Source organism: Halictus rubicundus, chromosome 8 (assembly GCF_050948215.1).
Source record: "Halictus rubicundus isolate RS-2024b chromosome 8, iyHalRubi1_principal, whole genome shotgun sequence".
In the NCBI taxonomy this organism is placed as follows: Eukaryota; Metazoa; Arthropoda; class Insecta; order Hymenoptera; family Halictidae; genus Halictus; species Halictus rubicundus.
The window spans coordinates 5,921,656-5,943,669 of record NC_135156.1 but is presented as its reverse complement, the minus strand read 5'-3'; the positions used below and the strand labels follow the sequence as shown (position 1 = coordinate 5,943,669).

General features: G+C 36.1%; 2 protein-coding genes, 1 long non-coding RNA gene and 1 pseudogene across 4 annotated transcripts in view; 2 read left to right on the top strand and 2 right to left on the bottom strand.

Moving 5' to 3' along the window:
- Nucleotides 1-330: 330 nt before the first annotated feature.
- Nucleotides 331-22,014, bottom strand: part of LOC143356528 (thioredoxin pseudogene) — a 129,714-nt pseudogene continuing 108,030 nt past the window's right edge. Inside the window, exons 2-3 of the transcript XR_013082688.1 lie at nt 1,517-1,666; nt 331-1,442 (exon numbers count right to left, since the gene is read on the bottom strand). The product of XR_013082688.1 is annotated as a thioredoxin pseudogene (transcript). The remainder of the gene's footprint in view (nt 1,443-1,516; nt 1,667-22,014) is intronic.
- Nucleotides 3,290-5,807, top strand: LOC143356324 (uncharacterized). Its single transcript, XR_013082653.1, has 2 exons — nt 3,290-3,636; nt 4,613-5,807. It is a non-coding gene; the product is annotated as an uncharacterized LOC143356324 (long non-coding RNA).
- Nucleotides 6,888-12,674, bottom strand: LOC143356522 (juvenile hormone esterase-like). The gene is made up of 8 exons (XM_076792278.1): nt 12,408-12,674; nt 11,889-12,177; nt 11,339-11,524; nt 10,596-10,789; nt 10,351-10,507; nt 9,358-9,684; nt 7,247-7,391; nt 6,888-7,173 (listed from the first exon to the last, which is right to left on the bottom strand). The coding sequence occupies exons 1-8, from the start codon at nt 12,540-12,542 to the stop codon at nt 7,020-7,022; spliced, it is 1,587 nt and encodes a 528-aa protein (XP_076648393.1). The 5' UTR covers nt 12,543-12,674; the 3' UTR covers nt 6,888-7,019.
- Nsun5 (Nop2/Sun-like domain containing protein 5) lies at nt 17,909-21,238 on the top strand. Its single transcript, XM_076792277.1, has 6 exons — nt 17,909-18,266; nt 18,479-18,749; nt 19,597-19,853; nt 19,931-20,046; nt 20,116-20,288; nt 20,359-21,238. Exons 1-6 carry the CDS (start codon nt 18,141-18,143, stop codon nt 21,123-21,125), a joined length of 1,710 nt encoding a protein of 569 aa, XP_076648392.1. The 5' UTR covers nt 17,909-18,140; the 3' UTR covers nt 21,126-21,238.

Genomic DNA, 22,014 nt, shown 5'->3' with positions numbered 1-22,014 from the left:
TTCGAAATTAGAGAGTTCTTTTAAAATACATTTCAAACTGACCGCTGAATAAGCGAAGTATTGAAAATCCATATATGCAAAAATCTTTGTAGCTTGTTCAATTTTTACAAATTAATTTTCTATTGCACATATGTATATTAGTATGATTGATAAATTGCACCATAGAATGTAGCCTGGTGTAGGAAGTTTATAATTATAGAAATGTATTTAGGCTTTAAAAAGAAACCAAAGAAAAATTTTTAAAAAATTGTAATAAAAACCGATGCATGATGTAACATTCAAATAAATTTACGAAAATTGGTAATGGTAAACAAAGCTTTGCTACTGATAAAAAGCGGCTATAAAATATATTTAAACAATACATATTTTAGTACATTGAAAGATTGTTTATTGCATCTTATTGTTCCCAGAATCAGGAGATAAAGTATACAAATATCTCAATTGTTCTTTGAAGGTCATGGTTTTCGAGACTTCGAAGTCATTGACATATTTTAAAAGTAGTAACATATATTTTCATCGTCATTAAATAATAATCGCAGTCAAGACCGACTAAATGACCTTCGTGTGGCCTTGGGTACCATTTAAATATATATCGATAACCTTGAAATTTCGGAGAACATGGCCTTGAGTAAAATTCGTATACAATGATTATCTATAGTATTCGCTATTTTGAATTAAATAAACATTTAACATTTTTGTATAAAAATCTGTATGGAGAAGTAAAATGATCCATACTGAAATTACACAAACGGATTTTGTCCAAACTTTTGTGAGAGATAATTTTTAGAAAAATATCATAAGGTAATATAAATCTCGAAAATACATTTAATTTAACTTATTAGAATAATTTATACAATATACATCAATGGTATTCCCGTCATTTAAGTTTTTCTCCAGTCACCTTTAGAATTCGAAGCGGGGGGCGTTGCATTTTGATGCGTTAGTTTGTATATTAAATTTTCTATACTCTCAATATCAATTAGACCTATAAATTTATCAATAACTAATCCGCTTGAAAAGACTACAACAGCAGGTACAGCTTTTACTTCGAACCTGTCTACTAGGCCTGGATTTAGATCTAGATTGACAATGGCTAGATCTAAATTATCCAGTGGCTTTATGAGATCTATTAACTTGGGCGTAAGTATCCTACAAGGCTGGCACCAATCGGCATGGAAATTCACAATAACTGGTACCGAATTATGTATTACCTTGCTAGTAAACTCTTGATTGCTATTTATCTCAAATTGTTTCTTCTGCTGTTGAGACAGAGAAACACTACGCACTAACATCGATGAAAGCTTATTAGGATGGCGCAACATCTTCTAATGTTACAAGTATTGTCTGCACTAATTAATTATTCACTGATGAGGTCAAAGTGCTTTCCTTCTTTTAGTCAGCAACAATTAAATTTGCTAACATTCCTATTTTATTAAAATATCCTGAAATATATATAGAAAAGAGAAAAAATGTTTAATCCAGTTTACATAGAAATTACAGTGAAGAAGATACTTACTATGAGCAGTTAAGATACCCAACTAGTTATTCTAATTGGCCTAATAGATTCTGTTAGGGCAAATTTAGCATATCCTATCAATCCAACGATAGATGATATAGTTAATAGCACAAGCAACAGAATACGCCAAACAAATAAATGATCATATGTCTGGAAAAGAAAGTTGGTCTTGATATAATTACATAATTATGTAGGATTTATAGTGTTAGTTACATAATTTTTATTATGTTACAAAATGATCATTCACATACCTTTTTCTCAGTAGAGATAGATCTTTCCGTCGCTCTAGGTAAAGCGACTAGAATAATTGTACATATGCTCACAATTAATATAGCAATTGCTCCGATTTTCCTTTCTACACGTAATGTAATAATAAATACGAACAGAGCCAGTGCCCACAGAATAAAAATAAGGAATAATCCTATACCTACGCCAAATACCAAGTTAGTCATGCCACTAGAAAGAAGAAATTCGAATGTACACACATTGCTTACCATTTATTTTGTAATTTCTAATGAAATGTTAGTTTCTATTAAATAAGTACAAATAGAAAAGGATGACAGAAGTGAACAGAAAATCTAATTGAAGAGATTCTAAAGATAACAATCTCATTGAAAGATAAGAGTACTTCAAAATTAGATTTCAAGTGCAGATAGAAAAAAAATGGGAATATATATATTCTACTAACGCATAGATACACACTTGTAATTATAAATAAATCATTAAACAAATATAAGAAGTATTTTATTTACATTCGAAAAGCCAAACAAATAATTCGAAAAATAAAATGTAAAAGTCACATATCGCGCCCTAGCTGGATCACGGAACAATTTATACCGTTTGTTTGTAAATTGTTGCAAACTTATTTAACGCATATCGACTGCACATCAACCCTCGAACGATGTCTGTGTTTATTTTGAGTTGGTCTTGCGAAAAGTTCAATTAATTTCTTAGTTTTATGATGGCTCGCTTAAACCGACGATTATTTGCTGATAAAAAGATAAATTAATTCGCCTCAGGAGGTTCCCAAAATGTATTTACAAAAATTCGCATAGGGGTCTAAACTGACCCAGGAATCGCCTTGGATCGATCTTTAAAAATATTCGCTTCAAGGGGGCTAAAATTTAACAACATTCGTTCCTGCATGTTTCAACAGAGGGCTGCGAATGGTAGTTCATTCTCGCAAGATTTCCAAAAAACTGAAAATTGAGTAGACCATAGGGAAATTCATACTGTTCCCAGAGACCTTGAGAAATATTATTATTGTTTTAGTCGTATAAAATGAATGTTTTTACATATTTAAGATGAATTTTATATTTATTTTTACATTAATGCTCATGATTCTTACTACTTTTGCCGTAAGAGATAATACAAATTCCGGCAAGAATCATTTGTCCTGTTGAGGATGATAGTGGCGCATTTTGTGGCGAAGGCAGGTTTTGTGGCATGTAATTCTTTTTTTTTTTTATTAATAAAGCCAGAGAGGATAGGAGAGTGCTCACGCCCGGGGTTTCGGCGTTCCCACTTTCGTGACATCGCCGCTTTAGCATGGCACAGAACCGGGCCACCGACGAGATATCTAGAAAGACTGCCAGCCTTACGGTAGAATGTGTCGCTCGAAAAATACTGTAGGGTGTATGGCGCCACCGTCGCCTTTTCCCCTAGGCCGCTCCGATCATGCGAGTTTCCACTCTCGTGTCGGCCATGCGAACAACGCGCGTGCGAGACGAAATTCGCTCTCTTTTCGCTTATCTCTCGAAGCGATCGGACGCGTTAGCTCAGTAAATACAGTCGGGCTCTTTTATAATTCTAGTCCTTCTCGGACTGTGCAATAAACCGTGTTCACGGGTTCTCGTAGAAACGAAACCAGGTGTTCATCTTTCGTAATCCAACCACGTGGTTCCTTAACCTATAACCATAACGTAGAGTAGGCTACGTGCCTCGCTATCCCTCCCGAGGCTTCAGATATTCGCCGCGAGTGTTATATCTCGATCAACCCTACAATACGGTGTTTTCTACCGCTCTCTAGGATAGATTTTGCCTGGAGTAAGAAACAGAATGCCAACGACAGCATCTCGTCGGTGCAGAAGGCCGCTAAGGAGATTCTCGTCGGTGAGAAGGTGAATCATCACGGAACCATATCGATTATCAAATGTTAATTAATTGGAAAAAGTTGACCAAAAATCGTATGGCGCAACGGCCATTCAAAAATGTTGAAGGGCATTTTTTACTACCTCGTGCGACTAGGCTATTTAACGACGAAATATTTCAAATTGTAATATTCCCATATTTCAATATCATTTAAAATATTTCAAGTACTATTTAAAACTATTAATGAGTTTCAATAACAAACTAATTTAAATAGAAAATGAAATTTTGACAAAAAGTATAAGATTATTGTAAGGTCGCTATTACAGTAAATTATCGTTCACCGACCAACAGCCTACAATGTAAGCAGATGGAGAATCGAGCATTATTGGCAATTTATGCTTTTATGTTTTTAATCAGAAGAATATTGTTAAGACGAATGAGTTGTAGAGCTTGTTCCGATCAAAATGAGTGCAAACACGACATCATTTGGACTGTCTTTAATGAGATTGTAATTTTTATCGTAACATTACGTATCAGTGAAACTTGTTCGATTACACTCGAATTTGACCTTATTTTCATCAGGAAAATCCCCTCCATTCGCTCGTCACAATTTCATGAGGATATATTGAAAAATCTAAAAGTTTGAACTTTCATACGTGCGCGATTCTCCATTCGCTTACATTGTATTTCGTCTGTCGTCGCTGGGTCTTTGAAGCTCGGCGCTCGGCAAAAGTTATTCGAAGATATATTCGAAGCCTTCGAATAAAAGATACAGATAAAAGATGAAAAAATTATTCGAAGTTCGAATAAATCCGCTTCGAATAAAAAAAATTATCTTTATTCGTCGGATAAATTCTCGTCGAATAAAATTATTTATCCGATACTCGTCGAATAAAGATACTTTTTTTATTCGAACCTTCTAATAACGAATACAAATTTTTTTATCTTTTATTCGTTATTCGAAATTTTTATTTAGATAAATATTTTGCTCAACTCTGCCTATAGCACACCAAAATCACTGGCATTCAAACGGAGAGAATATCCGTCTCCGATATAATGTTGCACGGAGAAGCGGACAGCGAAACTCGAGAACCGCCGTCGCCGAGGAGTGGGCCACACATTGTCGGCTATATCGGTGTGAGACCAGAAGACTACTAATTCAATTACAAAACTTCTTTATTTTTCGTTATTTTTTTATGAAACTTTTTCGTGGCATTTTTCTGATTAAAATGAAACCAAATATGATATAATTCCGATGATATTTACTTGTGTTATGAACGATTGAAGTTTCGGGCGCGAAGAAGGACAGCGTATGAAAAGAAAGAGACGGGGAGAGTCCTTCTCGCCTCGAGTTCGGCTGCTCGCTTTTCGCCGCGTTGCACAGTGCGGACAAATTGCCGAATTTGTAATATTTCTGTGAGTATTGACAATTACTCACAGAAAATGAAATTTAACAATACAATTATTGATTACACATAAAGTTTATTGCTTATAATATATAAAAAATATAAAATGTAAAGAAACAATACTATAAGGTATAAAAAATAGCAAACATTACAATTATAATTAAAACATAAAATGACTTGGACACTTTTCAAAACTTTTTTATTTAAATTCGCAATAAAAACTTAAAATATGTGTTTTGTACATCTATGGTAGTGATACACATACAGAAAATTTCATCGAAATCGGTTGACGGAGAAAAAAACAACGTGCATTGCTGGATATAAGAATCTGTGTATCTGTGCGTTTGTACAAATAGCAATAATACTCCCACCAAATAGCATTATATGGATAAGAGCCGTCGAAAGTTAGTTTCATTACTTAACACTTTTATTTCGTTACTACCTCTACTTGAATAATTGCAGTCAATGCAGTCAGGCATTAGAAGTGGTATTATCGGTTAAATAAATAAAAAAATTAATTTTCTGTTTTTACTACGGATCACAGTAAGAACGATTGAATTTTGTCATTACTTGAATATTGTATTTATTCTTTGTTTTATTCTATAACTATTACAGAACATACTTTGTTGAATAATCATTATTTTATAAATATCGCAATAAGTTCCAAATTAATTAACTACACCTATAAACTATCGATTATAAAATAATGATTACAGTGGTGAACAATATGGAAAATAAGAAGGCAATAAGAGTGTAATGAAATTATACAATAAAAAATAATTATTTTCATTCTACGCATTATACGTTTATTTATTGCCTATGTCACTGACGTTTCTTCCGTAATTCACGAACAAATGTTCTATTTAGGTAGCGAACGCGGCATGTTTAGCGATGTTGGCATTTGAGATCAGTGATAGTTCCACGTTCTTAGTTCCACAACCGATGAGAGTATCTCGACATTGGGGCTGTTACCGACCGCTCCCAGCACCCACCTGGCACCCACTTTGCGACTCGCAGTTTAACACGGGGGCTGGCAGTCTTTATGTATATCTCGTCGGTGCTCCGGCGTCATTCGAACTAATTCGACGCAACTACTTTCATGTCGCGGTAAATTCTTGTTTCTATTAATTGTAGAGAGTCTGTTCCTACTCCAGGAATATGTTTACATTGCAAGAAAAATGCGGCAAAAAGTGTAGTATTCGACCCACATTATTTGCGTACGGAATTGCACAAGTATTTTGCCTAGAAATTGTAGAATGTTGCAAAGTAGAAGCTAGGAATAGGTAGGTAGGTAGGTATGAACATTCAATGTTAATATTTAATTTAATAATGTTATTATTATTCCTTTTGTCTATAAAATAAAACAAAAATGGTCGTTTTTTAAAAAGATTTATCATACGTGTTTGTGAAGGATTCTTATTTGCACAATTTTATTTACAAAAATAAACAGCTAACTCGTAATCCTCATGTGAGAATTATAGGTTAAAATAAAATAACGCTTTATAGATTATTAGCACCATTTTTATTATTTAGTATGTATTATGTTGCGAAGAAAAATGATTCCACACATCGTTGCTTAAGAACAAGTATTGTTAAAATAAATCTGTCGATTGACACAAAAGTCAAATTGCCAAAACTTAAATTATTTAAATATGACGAATTTTTTTTTACCATACAAAATCAAGAATTGACACTTGAACTACCGAACCAGTCAAAACGATTGGTTCCTAATTTTTTTTTCACAAATACTGGAAATATAAAAATGTTTTCATCAGAAATTTTTGAATGAACAAAGTTCATTGAAGCACACGTTAGAATTAAAACGGTATTAGGTTTGAATAAATGTAGTGTAGTCATTATTGCAAAGCAATATACATCAGTTGTATTTATTGTTATTAGAAACTAAGGCCGAGCAGCGGTTATATGTATAGGAAAAAGTTGTTCAGAATAATAGTATGATTATCCTTTATTTACTATTTGCCTTTTTTACTATTCATTTACTAAATTCAATTTTTTTTTTGTTTTTCGTATGCAGTAAACACGTGTGGTGGACAGACGGATAACTTGCATTCTTCATCGATCTCTAAGTAATAAATCTTATCCTTCGTCGCCTGTTCCCAACGAACCTTTATATCGCCATTGAGGGTAGGAGTTGGGTTCCTGAATTGCAAATATTGAACAAATGAATATTCGATGCCTTCTTCGATCATTTGAAATCTCATAAATAACTCACCCGGTTTTAGCAAAGTTGGTCCACATTGTGGTTAATCGTTCCATTACGGCTCGGTCTTTTGTTCCTCTCGCAGGTGCCTCGCATTGTTCAGACTTACAAGAAACTAAGTTGAACAAATACGCCAATTCGTCGCAATGGGAAGCCCCTGAAACATTTTTGATAATCTGCAATAACACTGTCCAACAAAATAAAAGTTTTTTCGAGTTTTGCAATACCTGTTGGGTGATTGTTATACACTTTGTCATTCTAAAACCAAATCCGAAAGCAGAATTGCTCTATCAGGTTTTCGAAAAATATTGGTTTTTGTAAAATTGCATGATTTTGATAAAAAAAATGACGTGTTACGTAAAAACTAAACACGCGAGAAAGTTCAAGTTTGAGTCAAGAGATAGAGGGGACTCTCGTCTACATCTCCATATACATAGCCAATTATATTTTTATGTACTTCCTAATAGTTGTAAATGGTTGTTAAAGTTTGAAAATTGTGCCGACGCGGGTACTTTGTAAGCTCTATTTTTGTATTTATGCAAAAAATCCTTTATCTAGCAGGAATTTACTTGGTTCCCATAATATACTTTGTTTTTTTTAAATGGAATGTCCCATTTTTTATACCATAGATCGATTAGAGTACCAAAGTCTGAGTATAAAAGCGTTGATCTTCATATGTCCTAAACCTAATAATTAACGAGATATTATCCAAAGAAGAAAGAAAATTATTTCGATAATATCTCGTTAACTATTAGATTTAGGACATATGGAGGTCAGTACAGTTTTACTCAGAATTCGATAGTCTATCGATTCATGATACAGAAAGTAGGTCTTTCCATTTAAAGAAACAAAGTTGACCTTCAAATGACCTTGAAAACGCCACCCAAATAAAAAACTGATACCGCCCCCCTCTTTCCCCCTCGAAATTCTTGGACACGTGTTTTACGCTTTTTTAATATCTTCCATATTTTTCGAGATATTCGTCTGGAAAGTTTTCAAATGAACATCCTGTATATATTCGCATGAAACGAAGGCTCATTAAAATTCGAACATAAAATTAAGATATTTATTCATAGGTTTATGTAATAACATGATAGGTTGTCTCGATAATAGCAAAAAGTAATACAAGAGAATGGAAAATTGGTTATTGAATAAGCCCATGAATAAATATGTTAATTTTATCTTTGAATTTTAATTTAAAAACACTGCGACCTTTCGTTCCAACTCAATATGTATTTATTTATTTATTTACGAAGGAAAAGACTTATGTGCGATGCTTGCTGATTACTGTTGGACACTTATTATTGAAAATCCGTATACCAGGAACCAGCGTCAAGCAAGGCGGAAACTTTTTTAAATTTGTTTACGTCAGAAATAGGTAAGTTTTTGTATTCAATTTTCTTTATTAAGCATTTCCACAATGAAATGTGAATATAACGCGTCTTTTTTTGTAATGATTGGCACCCAAAAAGACGAAAAAAGAGAAAAATTTTTTTTCTCTATGTAATTAAGCATAATAAGCAAAGACATGCTTGAGTGGTAGCAACGTAGACTACGCATAGTAGTTACTACTACGAACACGTCGCGCACAACCTGTCAATCAATATTTTCTGAACCTTCTCGTATATTAAGGGAACCAAATACTTTCCGTGAATGGTTTCTTTACCAGAAATGTCTGTAGAATGCATTCTACTTCTAAAGGTTGCGTGATAGAGCAATTCTGCTTTCGGATTTGGTTTTAGAATGACAAAGTGTATAAGAATCACCCAACAGGTATTGCAAAATAATTTTGGTGTTGGACAGTGTAATCTACATAATCGCTTCAGACATCAGTGTATTCGGATAACATAAATGGATGATCAAATTAGTAGAGCCACAATACGAAAAATATATTCACCGTGAATTCCCGATGTATGTGAACAACACGGGTCTTGATGTCGTTTATACTCGAGGAGTCACGATTCTCTTTGATGCAGTGCCGAACGTGGAAAAGGACAGCGAAACTCGAGTGGCCTCGGTCGCCAAGGAGTGTAAACATAACGCGGGTCGGGTATATGTATCGGAGTGAGACCAAGAGAATAGTCGAATATAAATGAAACAATAAAGTTTGGAAGTACACTTACCGGAAATGTATCGATTTATCAAGAGATCTGTGAACGACTTTTGATTACCAACGTAGCCAAACTTATAAAAGTACGTAGGCTCTGATGACCTCTTCAGTCGATCCTCCAAAAACAGCTGAATGGGAATTACTAGATACACGTCAAGCATGAAGTTTAACACTTCTCGTATGTTATCTTGGCCAACTGGTAGCTCTTTAAAATAACGATCTTTGACAGTCTCTGTAAATTCTTTTATTTCCTCAGATCCTAGTTTTTTTTCCGATGCTAGTAGCTCTACATACTTTGAGAAATACTCGTTCCAAGTGTCGATGTTCTTTTTATTATTGTCTGCAGCAAAAAAGAAAGTTGCAAAGGACAATTTTCTTCATTTGGAAAATATCTATACTAATTGCAAACAATGATTTCCTTACAAACAGTTCAACTAGAGAAGAGCAACTTGTAACTTGTAAATAAGGAATATAGTGATTATTCTAGAAAAATTTCATGAAGTTTTAAAATTCTTTAAAATTAATGAACCTTTTCCTTGAAGAAGTTTTGGAACAAGTCTTTCGTCTTAACAAAAGAACTTCGTCCGAAGCAATATGAAATTATACATGTAAATATTCATAATTTCATATTAAAGAAAAATAAAAACTGCAATTAAAAGTTACCACTGATGAAGTATACAACTAAAATATATATATACATTAAATACACAAATTAATTCACATTCATTAATTCACATTCTTCATTTCATGAAGTTTTTAACTGTTCACAAACAATTAAAATATGTATATTCCACTATTGAAAATAATCTCAATCTCATTCCGCGCGTTTACTTCGTCTTATAAATAATTCATGAATCTTCTATCTAAATAATTAGTGAAGGCTTTAAATTAATTTGCACACCTAATAAATATTAATGTGTACATAAATTCAGTTATCATAAATGTGCATAGACTACTAACATTTTTTTTTGTAAATGAAGGTCAATTGCATTTTTATAAAAATTACCTTTGAAAAAAAAAATAAATTCATCTGACAGATGTCCAATTATCATAGGCAAATTAACATCATTTGAAAGTAGTTTTTCTATCGGCTCAGGAAGAGCTGGATTTTCAGATGCTGTATCTATGCAAAGTCCAAACTTCAAATCGTACATGCATGCTTCCTATAACAAAGGACAAGAAACGAATCATGATATGCAACGTTTAACAGCATAATAATACGAAATCGTGCTGATGTAAACAAATTTTTACATGAGTCGTTAGTAAGGAAGTCTGAGCCTCGATGATGTCCGTAGCAGGTAATTTTCTCAAACGCTGTAGTATTTCCTCGGGATCAGTGGAGTCTATGCCGAGGATTGATACCAGTCTAAAGCTTTTTTTACTTGATGTCATACTCTGAGAACACGTTACTGTTGCACTTTGTAAAATCAGTTTGTGGAAGAGCCCTAACACAACGAATCAGACCAGATTATTATATTACACTAATAACAAACTAAGAATAATATAATGCTAATAATAAGAAAAGTATAGGATTAGCTAATAGAAGGGTTCCAATTTTCGAAACAATATCTGTCTTACGAAATGTATATTTTTTAACTGTAAACCCATTATTCAAAATAATTTGAAAATCTACATATTCTCACTTTTAACAATTTTTTTTAATATTCTTAGAAAGGTCGATATAAATATTCATTTTCAGTAAAACTGTTTGACATCATTTTTTAATCTTCTTCTTGTTACTTTGAATCTTCTACTTTTACTGAAGTAGGCGATCGATCGTGGCACAACTAATAACGTGGAATTCTTAATAGAAAAAGAGGGTAGAAATTGTATAACAAAGTGATTAGACTAGATTTGTTATAAAACTTTACTTTTTCGTCACGTGTGAGTTGTTTACTTTCGATATTACTAAAACGATTCGATCAGAAGTGAAATTCATAGTGATTTGATGAGTTTTTATACTATTTATTCGGTTTTAGAAGTAGAAAAATTACCTCTTGACAATGGTGATATTGCCATAGCGTGAGCTAAGACTGCACCGGCGCTGCACCCGAATACCGTAATATTATTAGGGTCCCCACCAAAATTTTCAATGTTCTGTGTAACCCATTTCAAAGCTAGAATCAAGTCTTTCAAGCCCATATTGCCAGACGCATCCTTGTGCTCCAGGTTTAAGAAACCTTTGACAAATCAGTAAACATTTTTACATGTCGATTTAGGATAGCAGATTACGAAATTTTCATGTGTCTCATTTAACTAACGAATTCCTAGATCATACAATTATGAACAAAATAATCCTGAAATTTTCATCTACTCTCTACTTAGTAGTCAACCTCCCTTAAAACGAAAATTCAGATATCATCGGTTCGGAAAATTAAAGTTGAATCATTAATCACTGAATCATTAATTGTCCAAGCCAATATGCTCCGAACTATGTCATGTTTAGTCTCGTTTTAATCGGAAAAATCTCACAAATATATTGGTAAGTTTCATAAAAAATGGAAACTAATCTAAATTCAAATCGAAAATCAAAATGGAACCAACCAAAAGAGCCCAATCTATAATTCGGTGAAACGACAACAACATTTTTCGGTATTATATAATCAGGCCCCCAAGTTGTAGAAGTTCCAGCCCCTGTAATAAATCCACCGTTATGGACCCAGAACATCACTGGTTTCGGCACGGTAAGGGAACTGGTATACACGTTTAAGTATAGACAATCCTCATCACCCTGGATATTGTAAGGTGGGTTCTCTCTTCTTTGTGGACATACGTTTACTCTAACATCGGTGGTATCCTTTATACCCTTCCACTTCTCGGGTAGTTTTGGATCCTAAGAACAAAAATAGTATTGCAATACAGTATTATGATAGTTTAAAATTAGCCTGGGATTTATGGAACCCCGCGTGACCGGTCGATGGTTAAAGAAAATACAAAAGAAAAAGATTTGTTGAAAATTAAAAACCAGAATACCCCGTTAAGTGGGTCCTGTAGCTTGCAACAGATGCAGAATATTTGTATGTTACACGAAGATGCGCAATCTGCGTATAATAAATCATTTACCTTAAATCTTAGTTCTCCAATAGGAGGAGCTGCGAATGGTATACCTCGAAAGGTGATGTAAGGGAGTCCTAGGGCACTTTCGACGTACGTGCCCCGCAATTTTCCCTGTTTCACGCTTACCACCGGCTTCATCATTATTAACCAATGTCCAGTCAACTTTCAACAATCCACTAAACTATATGTAGTACAAACTTCGCGCGAGATTAGTTCAATTCGTAACCATATATAAGCAAGCTTCACGGTTAAAAAAACATGTACGATTTGCTTTAGGTGAGTCTGATTCCACGATTAAGTCAGTTATATTTCCTGGAGCCTTATTTATAGGTTTCACAAGGTGGGGTAATATGGCCGCTCGCGAACAACGTAGCGTAGGTAGTAATAGAGTAGGGAGAAAGAATAATTAATATATTTGTTTGTGGCGACATGTTGACAATTCTTGTAATGCGATGGTCGGTATGTTGTTGTATTATTTTCGGCTTTTTAAGACGATTAACCCTTTGTGGTCGAGTGCCGAGTGTCCTTCCAAGGATCATATTCGTCATTGCATACCTTTTCATTTTCGTGCGGGATTTAATGCAACGGTAACAGCAACAAAAAATTGCGATGTTTATGGAGATGTATTGAAGGTGAACAAGTGTCTACGTTGGTTCAGAAGGTTTGCTGCTGGTGATTATGATCTATCTGACAGGCCTCGAAGTGGACGACCGGTTGAATTTGATAACGACACCCTAAAATCTCTAGTGGAAGCTGATCCAAAATTAAGTATGCAAGAATTATCGCGAAGCCTCGGGTCCACATGGTCAACTAGAAAAAGGCAACTACACGAAATGGGAAAGGCGTATAGGCAAGGAATATGGGTACCGCGTCAATTATCTGTGACCAACGAGAATATTCATCGATCAATTTGCACTTGATTGCTATCCAGATTTCGTAGAGATCCATCTCTTAGCAGAATCGTTACCGGAGATGAACGATGGAGTCTTTATGATAACATAAAGCGTTCCAAGCAATGGGTTTCTGCAAATCAAACCGCAATATCAACCCCTAAACCTAACTTATCACTCAGAAAGGTGTTACTGTGCGATATTTGGTGGGACTGTCGTGGCATAATTCACTTTGAGTTGTTGAAACCTGGAGAAACAGTTACTGCTGAGTTGTATTGTCAGCAATTACAACGGCTGTATTCAGAACTATTGAAAAAGAGGGCATCTTTAGCCCACAGAAAATGCAAATTGACAATGCCCGGCCCGATACAGCCGGGAAACTCACTCAGGAAAAAATCAAAGAATTGCAAGTGGAAGTTTTACCGCACCGCCCGGCGAACTGTCATTGAAGGTCATGCAAGCTCAAATGTGGTAGCAAAATAAACTTTGTTACATTACAGGAGGTGCTCGAAGTGGTGACCGTTTGCGTCACCATGCGCAATCTTCATATCACTGCATCACGTACATGTTTTCTTGTTTCTGAACTTATGTGTAGCTCATAACCGGCAGATTAGTTCCCGACAGATTGAATGCGAGTCGGCTATCACACGGTACGGATTTTATGAATCGTGTCGCATTTTGTCAGTGGGCTCTACACAAAATACAAATCGATGAAACATTTTTCTTTTCAATACTGTTCACCGATGAAGCTACCTTTACTAACCACGGAAATCTCAATTTGTATAATATGCGTTATTGACTAACTGGTTGCAACTTTAATAAATACAGAATCAGTAAAATATGCACGCGATGAAGCGGATATGAAAATTTCAGCTTTGCATTAACGCAAACGGTGATCACTTCGAGTATCTCCTGTAATGTAAAAAAGTTCATTCAACATTTTTCTATATTCACATAACATTTTTTCATATTATTACTGTAGAGTCAGGAAGGTCCAATGCGAGGTTCATTAAAAACTATGTATTAATGAATAATGTAATACAAAAATGTCTCTCTCTCTCTCTCTCTCTCTCTCTCTCTCTCTCGCTCGCTCGCTCTGTTCCAGCTAACAAGGAGAGACCACGACCTTAGGGTCACCGATTCGGTTGAAACATTGCACACTTATAGATCTCGTTCTCCTGTTCATGAATATATACCATTATAGGGGCAGATACCCAATAGTTTTACAGATATTGACGATTACAGTTTCATTATTGCCTATGTAATGCTGTATTTTATCTAGGCTACAAGAGTCGGTGTGGCGCGACGGTAGCGTGCCAAGTTTTCAACCGGGCTGCCAGGGTCAAATCCTGTCAACTAACGCATTTTTTTAATTTCATTATGTTTTATATTAATTTCACGCATAAAATTGCATTTTGAATTACAAGTACATGTATTTCTTTACTGTTGTTAAATAGGAATATAACAGGGGGTGCGGAGTGGTAGGAAAGTCATCGGAGACAACATTGAACGATGAGTGTATATTGTAACAATTACATTTAGTGCATACATGTGACACGATGTCTCTGCTACGACGACTGTCGAAAGACTGAAAATCAAAATGACGCCTCGCGCGAGGCTCGGCCGGCCGAAACATCCGAACAACGATCGGCCGCTTGTGATCTAACGATCATAGGATTCCGCATCGCAATGTTGCACAGTGTCGGTCTCCTTTTACAACATTTACTAACAACAGGATTATTTACTATTATTATATATTAAATGATAATTAATAGTAATTAAATAGTAATAGTAATTTATATATTAAATATATATGTCGGGGCGAGGCGCAGCGACGTAGCCCGATGGCAACGACGTGTAATGCTCGTTGTAATATTCTCTTATAACATTTGTTTTATTGTTTTATTTCTTTGCGGATTGCGGAAAGAGAGATGCGAGATAGGGTTCCGTGGAAATATGGCCTGGAGCCCTGTTGAACGTGACCACGGGTGGCGGAATAGCGTCTTTGTATTTTTGAGAATAGTTTCTGTATTTTTGTTGTCGTGTACATCTCTGTACACGCTCCTAATAGCCATGCTCGGTTTCCAGAGCAATATCAAGAAGCGATCGACGTTGCGTTGTTTGTTTGAATGCTCGTGGCATTCTTCTCGTAACCTCGTACGGAGTCGCATCGCATTTTTGGAGTCAGATACGCATCGGAGAGACATAAAAGCAAAGACGTAGATATTCTGAGTGACCCGTGGACTCGTTAACGTGTCTTTCAGTCCTTTGCGAGATTTTGTATTGTTCAAAGTGTGATCGAGTTCTGCTTCCGCGGTGGAATTTGTTCGTGTGATTGTGAACCGATCGTGTGAACAGAGCAATGAACGCACCGTTTGGAAATACTTCCGACCAGCCTCCGACATATATATTAAATTTTAAGAAGTCTTTATAAATATCTTGTGTTAACTTTCCGGATTTCGAACAAGTTACTATTACGTTTGTGTGATGTGACATAAGTTCATCTACCTTTTCTTGAACAAGTGCGGTCTTTTCTCCCTTATATGTTATTGTCCTTTCGAACGTTGATTGATACTGACAACCTGTCTGATCCGTGTTGATTATATATTTTAAATGGAATTGTGAGATGATATATTTTACTGCTTTCCGATAATTTTCGGCGGCCTGCTATATTTTATCAAAATGAAACCGGTACTTATCATTATATGCATTGAAGAAAAAGAATTTAAAACTAATCATTAGAGGAAAATTCAAACTTTATCACTGCGAGTACGAATGGTAAGTAATGTGACCCGCCGTTTTCAAACTGTGTCGCGTTCTCAAGAGTTTCCTCGATCCCAAGAGCGTCTCCGATATCACTGTTTATTGACTGTTTATATTGGGGATGATAATGCAACCAACGAAGTTCTGAACTGCATTTTCGATTGAAATTAATAATATAAATATGCAATGATAAAACATAATGAAGTTAAAAAAAAACGCGTTATAGTCGACAGGATTTGAACCCTGGTCCTAATGTATTCTTCTCACTCTCATACTCATCCACACTCGTTCTCCGCGTGTTTACATTTCAGGTTCTAACTGTCGGCGGTCAACCGCTGATCAGTTAGATCGGATTTTGTATGTATTTAGTCCAACCGTCGCGTCGTTCGATTTGAATGTCTCTACTTCCTACATTACAAATAACGGGAATATTCAAAGTGGACATAGTTATTGGCCCACCCTATATTTTGTTGACTGCGCGCACGAAATACCTCCCGTCCACAGCGATGCTTGCTCATCGGGCGGCCCCGACCGCAAAGGGTTAAAAGACCCTCATCTAAACGCGAGAAAATATTGAGTACAAATATTAATTATATAATTATTAAGATCGACCCCCGGTTCTACATAATGGTGTCGTCTTTTTGTAAATTCTCTATCTTTTTGTACCTTTTCAAATGAATTTTATGTGTGAAATTAGTTTCTCTTTTTCTTTAATTATGTTTGGCAGAATCTGGTCTTTTTACTGTCGCACTTTCAACTATGGTTTTTCTGTATCTGAGGTGCTTCGTTTTCCAGACATCTTAACAATGCTTCTCCCATAATTAACAGCGTTGGATTGTTCTTGGCGAACTTCTTAGGCCATCTTCCATTATACTTAAAAATTTCCTCTTCTCTTCTATAAAACTAAGTTCTGCTTCTTCTGATAATCCTGCCTCGTTTGATGGTCCTGCTTCGTGCAATGATCCTACTTCGTGCGATGGTCCTGCCTCGTGTGGTAATCCTACCTCGTCCGATGTTTCTTCTTCTTCTTCTTCTTCATATCTTTCCATTTCCATGTTTATGTCTTCTTCCTTATTTCGTATATTTTTCTCTACGTCTTCTGTATTATTTTTTTCGTCGCCTTCCAAATGCCATATTTTATTTGGAATTCGCTGCTAATGATGCAGGTAAAATGATGCAGGTTCTGGTCCAGGCTACAAAGATGATGCAGGTTCTGGTCCAGGCTAAAAATTAGACTAGGGGGTAGCACTATACCGGGGACACTAAAATCCCGGGCGTGAGCACTCTCATTTCCTCTCTGATAAAGCTTTAGGCCTAATTTGGCCCATAAGCTGGGGAAGTTTAACTCGGAAGTCCATACAGCGCCAAACCTCGTAGTGACAAAACGCTCAAACTGATAGCTAAATGTTATCGATGGACGATAAATTTGGGGAGAAACTGATGGCGCTATTTGTGGTAAATATCAAAACTTCCGTTCAATTTAGTCAGTCTGTGATTTAGTGGTAGAAAAGATTTATCGACTGTCATTTGCTTTCGCCACCAAAACAATCGCCACAATCGCCAATCGCGATTCAATCGCTCTCAATAAGACAAATTATTCTTACCGGAATTTGCATGGTGCCTTATGGCAAAAGCGGCAAGAATCATTTGCACTTGGATAAAAAATAATATTTGAATGCTTTCCCATTAAGATTTTCTTATTTTTGGGGGCTCAAATTAAAACTGAAAAAGGCACTATACAATGGTAGACTGCCATTTGACAATGGAATAAATCGTTCCGTATACGCACCTCAATTATCTGAATACTTTTATACCGAGGCTATATTCATAGTGTAGAAACTTGTGTACGCAAGCGCACTAAAAATTGATTACCGAAAATGGCAAGAGTTTCGTTTCTATAGCTTTTGTAAGACTGCTCTGTGCTATAGCCATATTCACAGTTTTGAGTGTTTCTACTCTACCTTGAGTATGATTTCATTCTGATAGCACGAGGCGTTTATCCACGTGACGTTTTAATGATTTATGGGAAATTCTGTAATTATACTAATTTCTAATTTAAACGACGCTTCGTTCCTGATGCAATAACATGCCTGACGGGTTCGTACACTCCATCAAAGTCCCAAGACTTTACAAATCCGCATCGAATGTTGTTCGAGAGGTTCGCGAGAATGGTGGCAGCCTTAAGTCGTTGATTTATCAACAAAGACATCCTGTAAGTGAATATTACTCTAAAGTAAAATTGGCAAACAATAAAATAAACACGTAACAAGTAAACGTTCACTAAAATGCCGAATAATTCGGCGCACTTTGTATTTTTTTAACCATGTCGATTGCTGTTCAATCACGTGGTTCTCGAGTAATTTTGAATGCATTTCACTATTATATCGATCATAATTTTGTCTTATTTTCTATTTTATAATGTAGAACACCTCTGCACTGTATTCGTTATGCTTGAATACATTGCAAAATGAGGCACAGTTGAATCGTCTTTTGAAAGATACTGGTATATTAACAAAAGAATCTCGTCTGGATCCATGGTTGGCAAAAATTTTTATAACTGAACTCCTGTGGGGTAAAAAGGCCATAAACACTGAGTGCAAGCCTGCTCAGTCTGTACTCAAATACGAGACAGAACTGCGGGAAAAATTGAATAGTTCTAGCGCTATAAAAGCACTTGCGCCAACTAACAAAACAGGTAAAAATGATGCTGTATTCATTTACTAATAGATGCGTATTATTTTTACAGAAATGAATGATTCCTGTGTAAGAGAATTCATAACCGAGTCGAGCCACGTACTAGAGATATAGTAGATTGTTTCCTTTGCGTAAGGGATACTGAGGGCTGGATTGATGGTTTTAATCATCCGCAACAACCGAATACTTTCTAGTCGGCAATCTAAAATAAAAAATTTCCTATCTTATGTGCGTAAAGATCGGCAAAAATTGAGCGATAAAGAGACTGCCCACGAACAGAACAGAGAAACGCCGGTCATGAATCTTGTGCACACGTTAGGAACTTTGTTCCTATATAGCGTCGCGATGTTCACGTTGCCGTTCGCCGCATTTTTCAGTGTACAGCATTTTATAAAGGCTGAGTTCAATGTTGATACATTCGTGGTCAATTGCATTTCTGTATTTGCGGCTGTGATTACAGTAAATTTAATAATAGCTTGTTACGTCTATCAGGCTCTTCACGAGCCTGTTGACAATCCGAATACTGACGAAATTTTGAATCAGCCTACTAAAGAAAGTCTTAATAAGAAAGTTGAATAAATAAAAACTGAAAATGTGACAGATATATTACAATTACAAAGTTGATATATATAGATATATAATATATGGTGGTATTTAAAGTATGTTAACAACATATTCATGTATGTAACAATTATGTAGTTCACTGTAATTTGTATATTTTTTTACTATAATTGTTGCGTTTAAGATAATGCCAGTATTGGATATACTCCAGTATGTACTCAACAATAAATAGCTTAGTCAGAGAGCATGGTTTTTAATTTATATCCATTATCTATTTTCTTTTCCAGTGCGCAAACCGAGATACGCTCGTGTCAACACTTTGCTATTGCCATTGAACGAGGCGATATCTAGCTTCGTAGAGGAAGGATGGTCGCTTTTGCCAAGATGCGCGAATTATGCTACGCATCTTACCGCCGTGAAAAACTTAACACAGCCAAAGTTCATTCAAGATTTTCATATCCCAGAATTACTAATTTTTCCACCTAACACGACTTTCCACGATCATGCCGGGTATCAAAATGGAGAAATCGTTTTACAAGATAAGGTAACAGTTGTAGTTGGTGCGAATAAACCCCTCGCCCCTTGTCCATTGTACATCGGTGTTTCCCTTCTTTCTTTCAGGCTAGTTGTTTCCCAGCTAATTTACTAAATCCTGAACCTGGTTCCGTGGTGCTGGACATGTGCGCTGCTCCAGGCATGAAGTCATCGCATTTAGCTGCTCTGTTAAACAATCAGGGGTATGGTTATCAACTTTTATCACCCAAATACTACGGTATTAAAATATTAATTTGTTTTTATGTTTGCAGGAAGGTTTACGCAGTGGAAATAGATGAACGACGATACACGACCTTGTGCGAACAGGTGAAAATTACTAGCGCTTCCTGTGTGGAGACTCTTAACAAGGATGCATTGACTTTGGAGACAGAAGACTACTCCGACGTGGATTATATCCTGGTTGACCCAACTTGTTCCGGTTCAGGTAAATTAATGTAAATTTTGTCTATAAACGATTCCAAGTACAATTGAATATAAATTGTTTTTATTCACAGGCATGCTGGACAGACAATTGGTCCACGGGAAAGAAGAGTGTCCGCCACACCGTCTGAAAAAATTGCAAGCATTTCAAGTGTTCCTCTTGCGACACGCTCTCCTTAACTTCCCGAACGTGAAGAGGGTTGTGTACAGCACCTGTTCCATCAACCCGGAGGAGAACGAACAAGTAGTAGATGAAGTTCTTGGAAACATTGGAGACGCCTACAAATTGGTATCCATCAAGAACAAATTCAAGAACGACTGGAAGAATTACAGTTCACCGGAGTACCAATGCTCTGACAATTGCCTGTACGCAAGCTCTGAACAAGATTTATGCAATGGTTTCTTCGTTGCGGTGTTCGAGAGAGACTTCGACGTGCCTTTGCCGGAATACAAACGCAGAGGAAGCAGAGTGAATAAAGAACAGTCACAGTTGACAGAAAATGGCGATCTGAACGACGAGAAGACGGGTTCCGCCCGGAAACGGAAGAAGCGCGGACAGAGGAAAAGCTTGAGCATGAGTCAGAACAGCGCTATGAACATTTCTTCCGATTCAATCACGATCATCGACGAGGTACCGAACGAAGACGATAGCATTAAAGTGTATGACGGCGACAAAACTGTTGAAAATGACGATGATAATGAGAACGAAGATGACGATGCCAGTCAAATCAATGGACATGGCGAAGAGAATGAAGATGCTTCCCCGACGAAAAAAATTGGAAAGAAACGGAACCGCAAGATCAAAAGATTGTCTAATACACAAAAGAAGAAAAAGATCTAACAGATTAGTCAGAAAAGAATGTTGTTCGCTATTGTTAAACATAATCTGAAGATTTTTTATATTGAGTCAGCAGAATCAACGAATAATACACTGATATAAATTTACTTAGAAAATTCTGTTCTTACTCAAACACGGCCCTTTCACTCCCGCTTCTAATGCTATACTTTCTCGGCTATTTTTACCACTATTTCGGATAAGATCGGCAACTGTTATCGACAGTGTCGCGCAACTTCTACGTTTTGAACGACACGAGATCCTTGGCACGCACGGCACCAAAGATTCTAGAGGGTTTGCGTCCTTCGGGACTGAAATGGACGAAGAAGTTTAAAGAGTGTCCCCTCCGTAGCGTTATCCGCGTCGTATCGCGACGACTCACTAGCTCGAGCACGTTTTTCGAATAGCGCAACAATTCTCCAAATGTAGCTCGTGTTCCCAAGGGAGTTGTTGGGTTACTATTAAAATTGCTATTGCTGTTAAAGGGTCTATTAAAAAAATTCTTAGCCGTGGAGCACAGGCTTTCGAAAAGTATGAAACTTGGAGATAGCTCCAATTTTTCTTCCTTTTTTAAATTGCCTGGTAAAAGTAGGAGGTATTATTAGGTATTAGGATAGATAGTTATTGTATTATTAATAATTGGAGATAGGGAATAGGGAATCGTTGTGCGATATGAAGGAATGAGTGATATAACATAAATTGTAAAGCAAGTTCTATTTCTTGACGACGAGGTCGAAATTGAATAAATATGTAAATATCAGGGACCAAATATCGAGAAAGTGTCGACTCGATAGGGATTGTTGGGATCACTCCGATAGACCTTATGATGAACATGATGTTTCCTCGATGCGCGATGAAAAATATCTCCTTGCCACGTAGCTAGGCTTATCTGTTT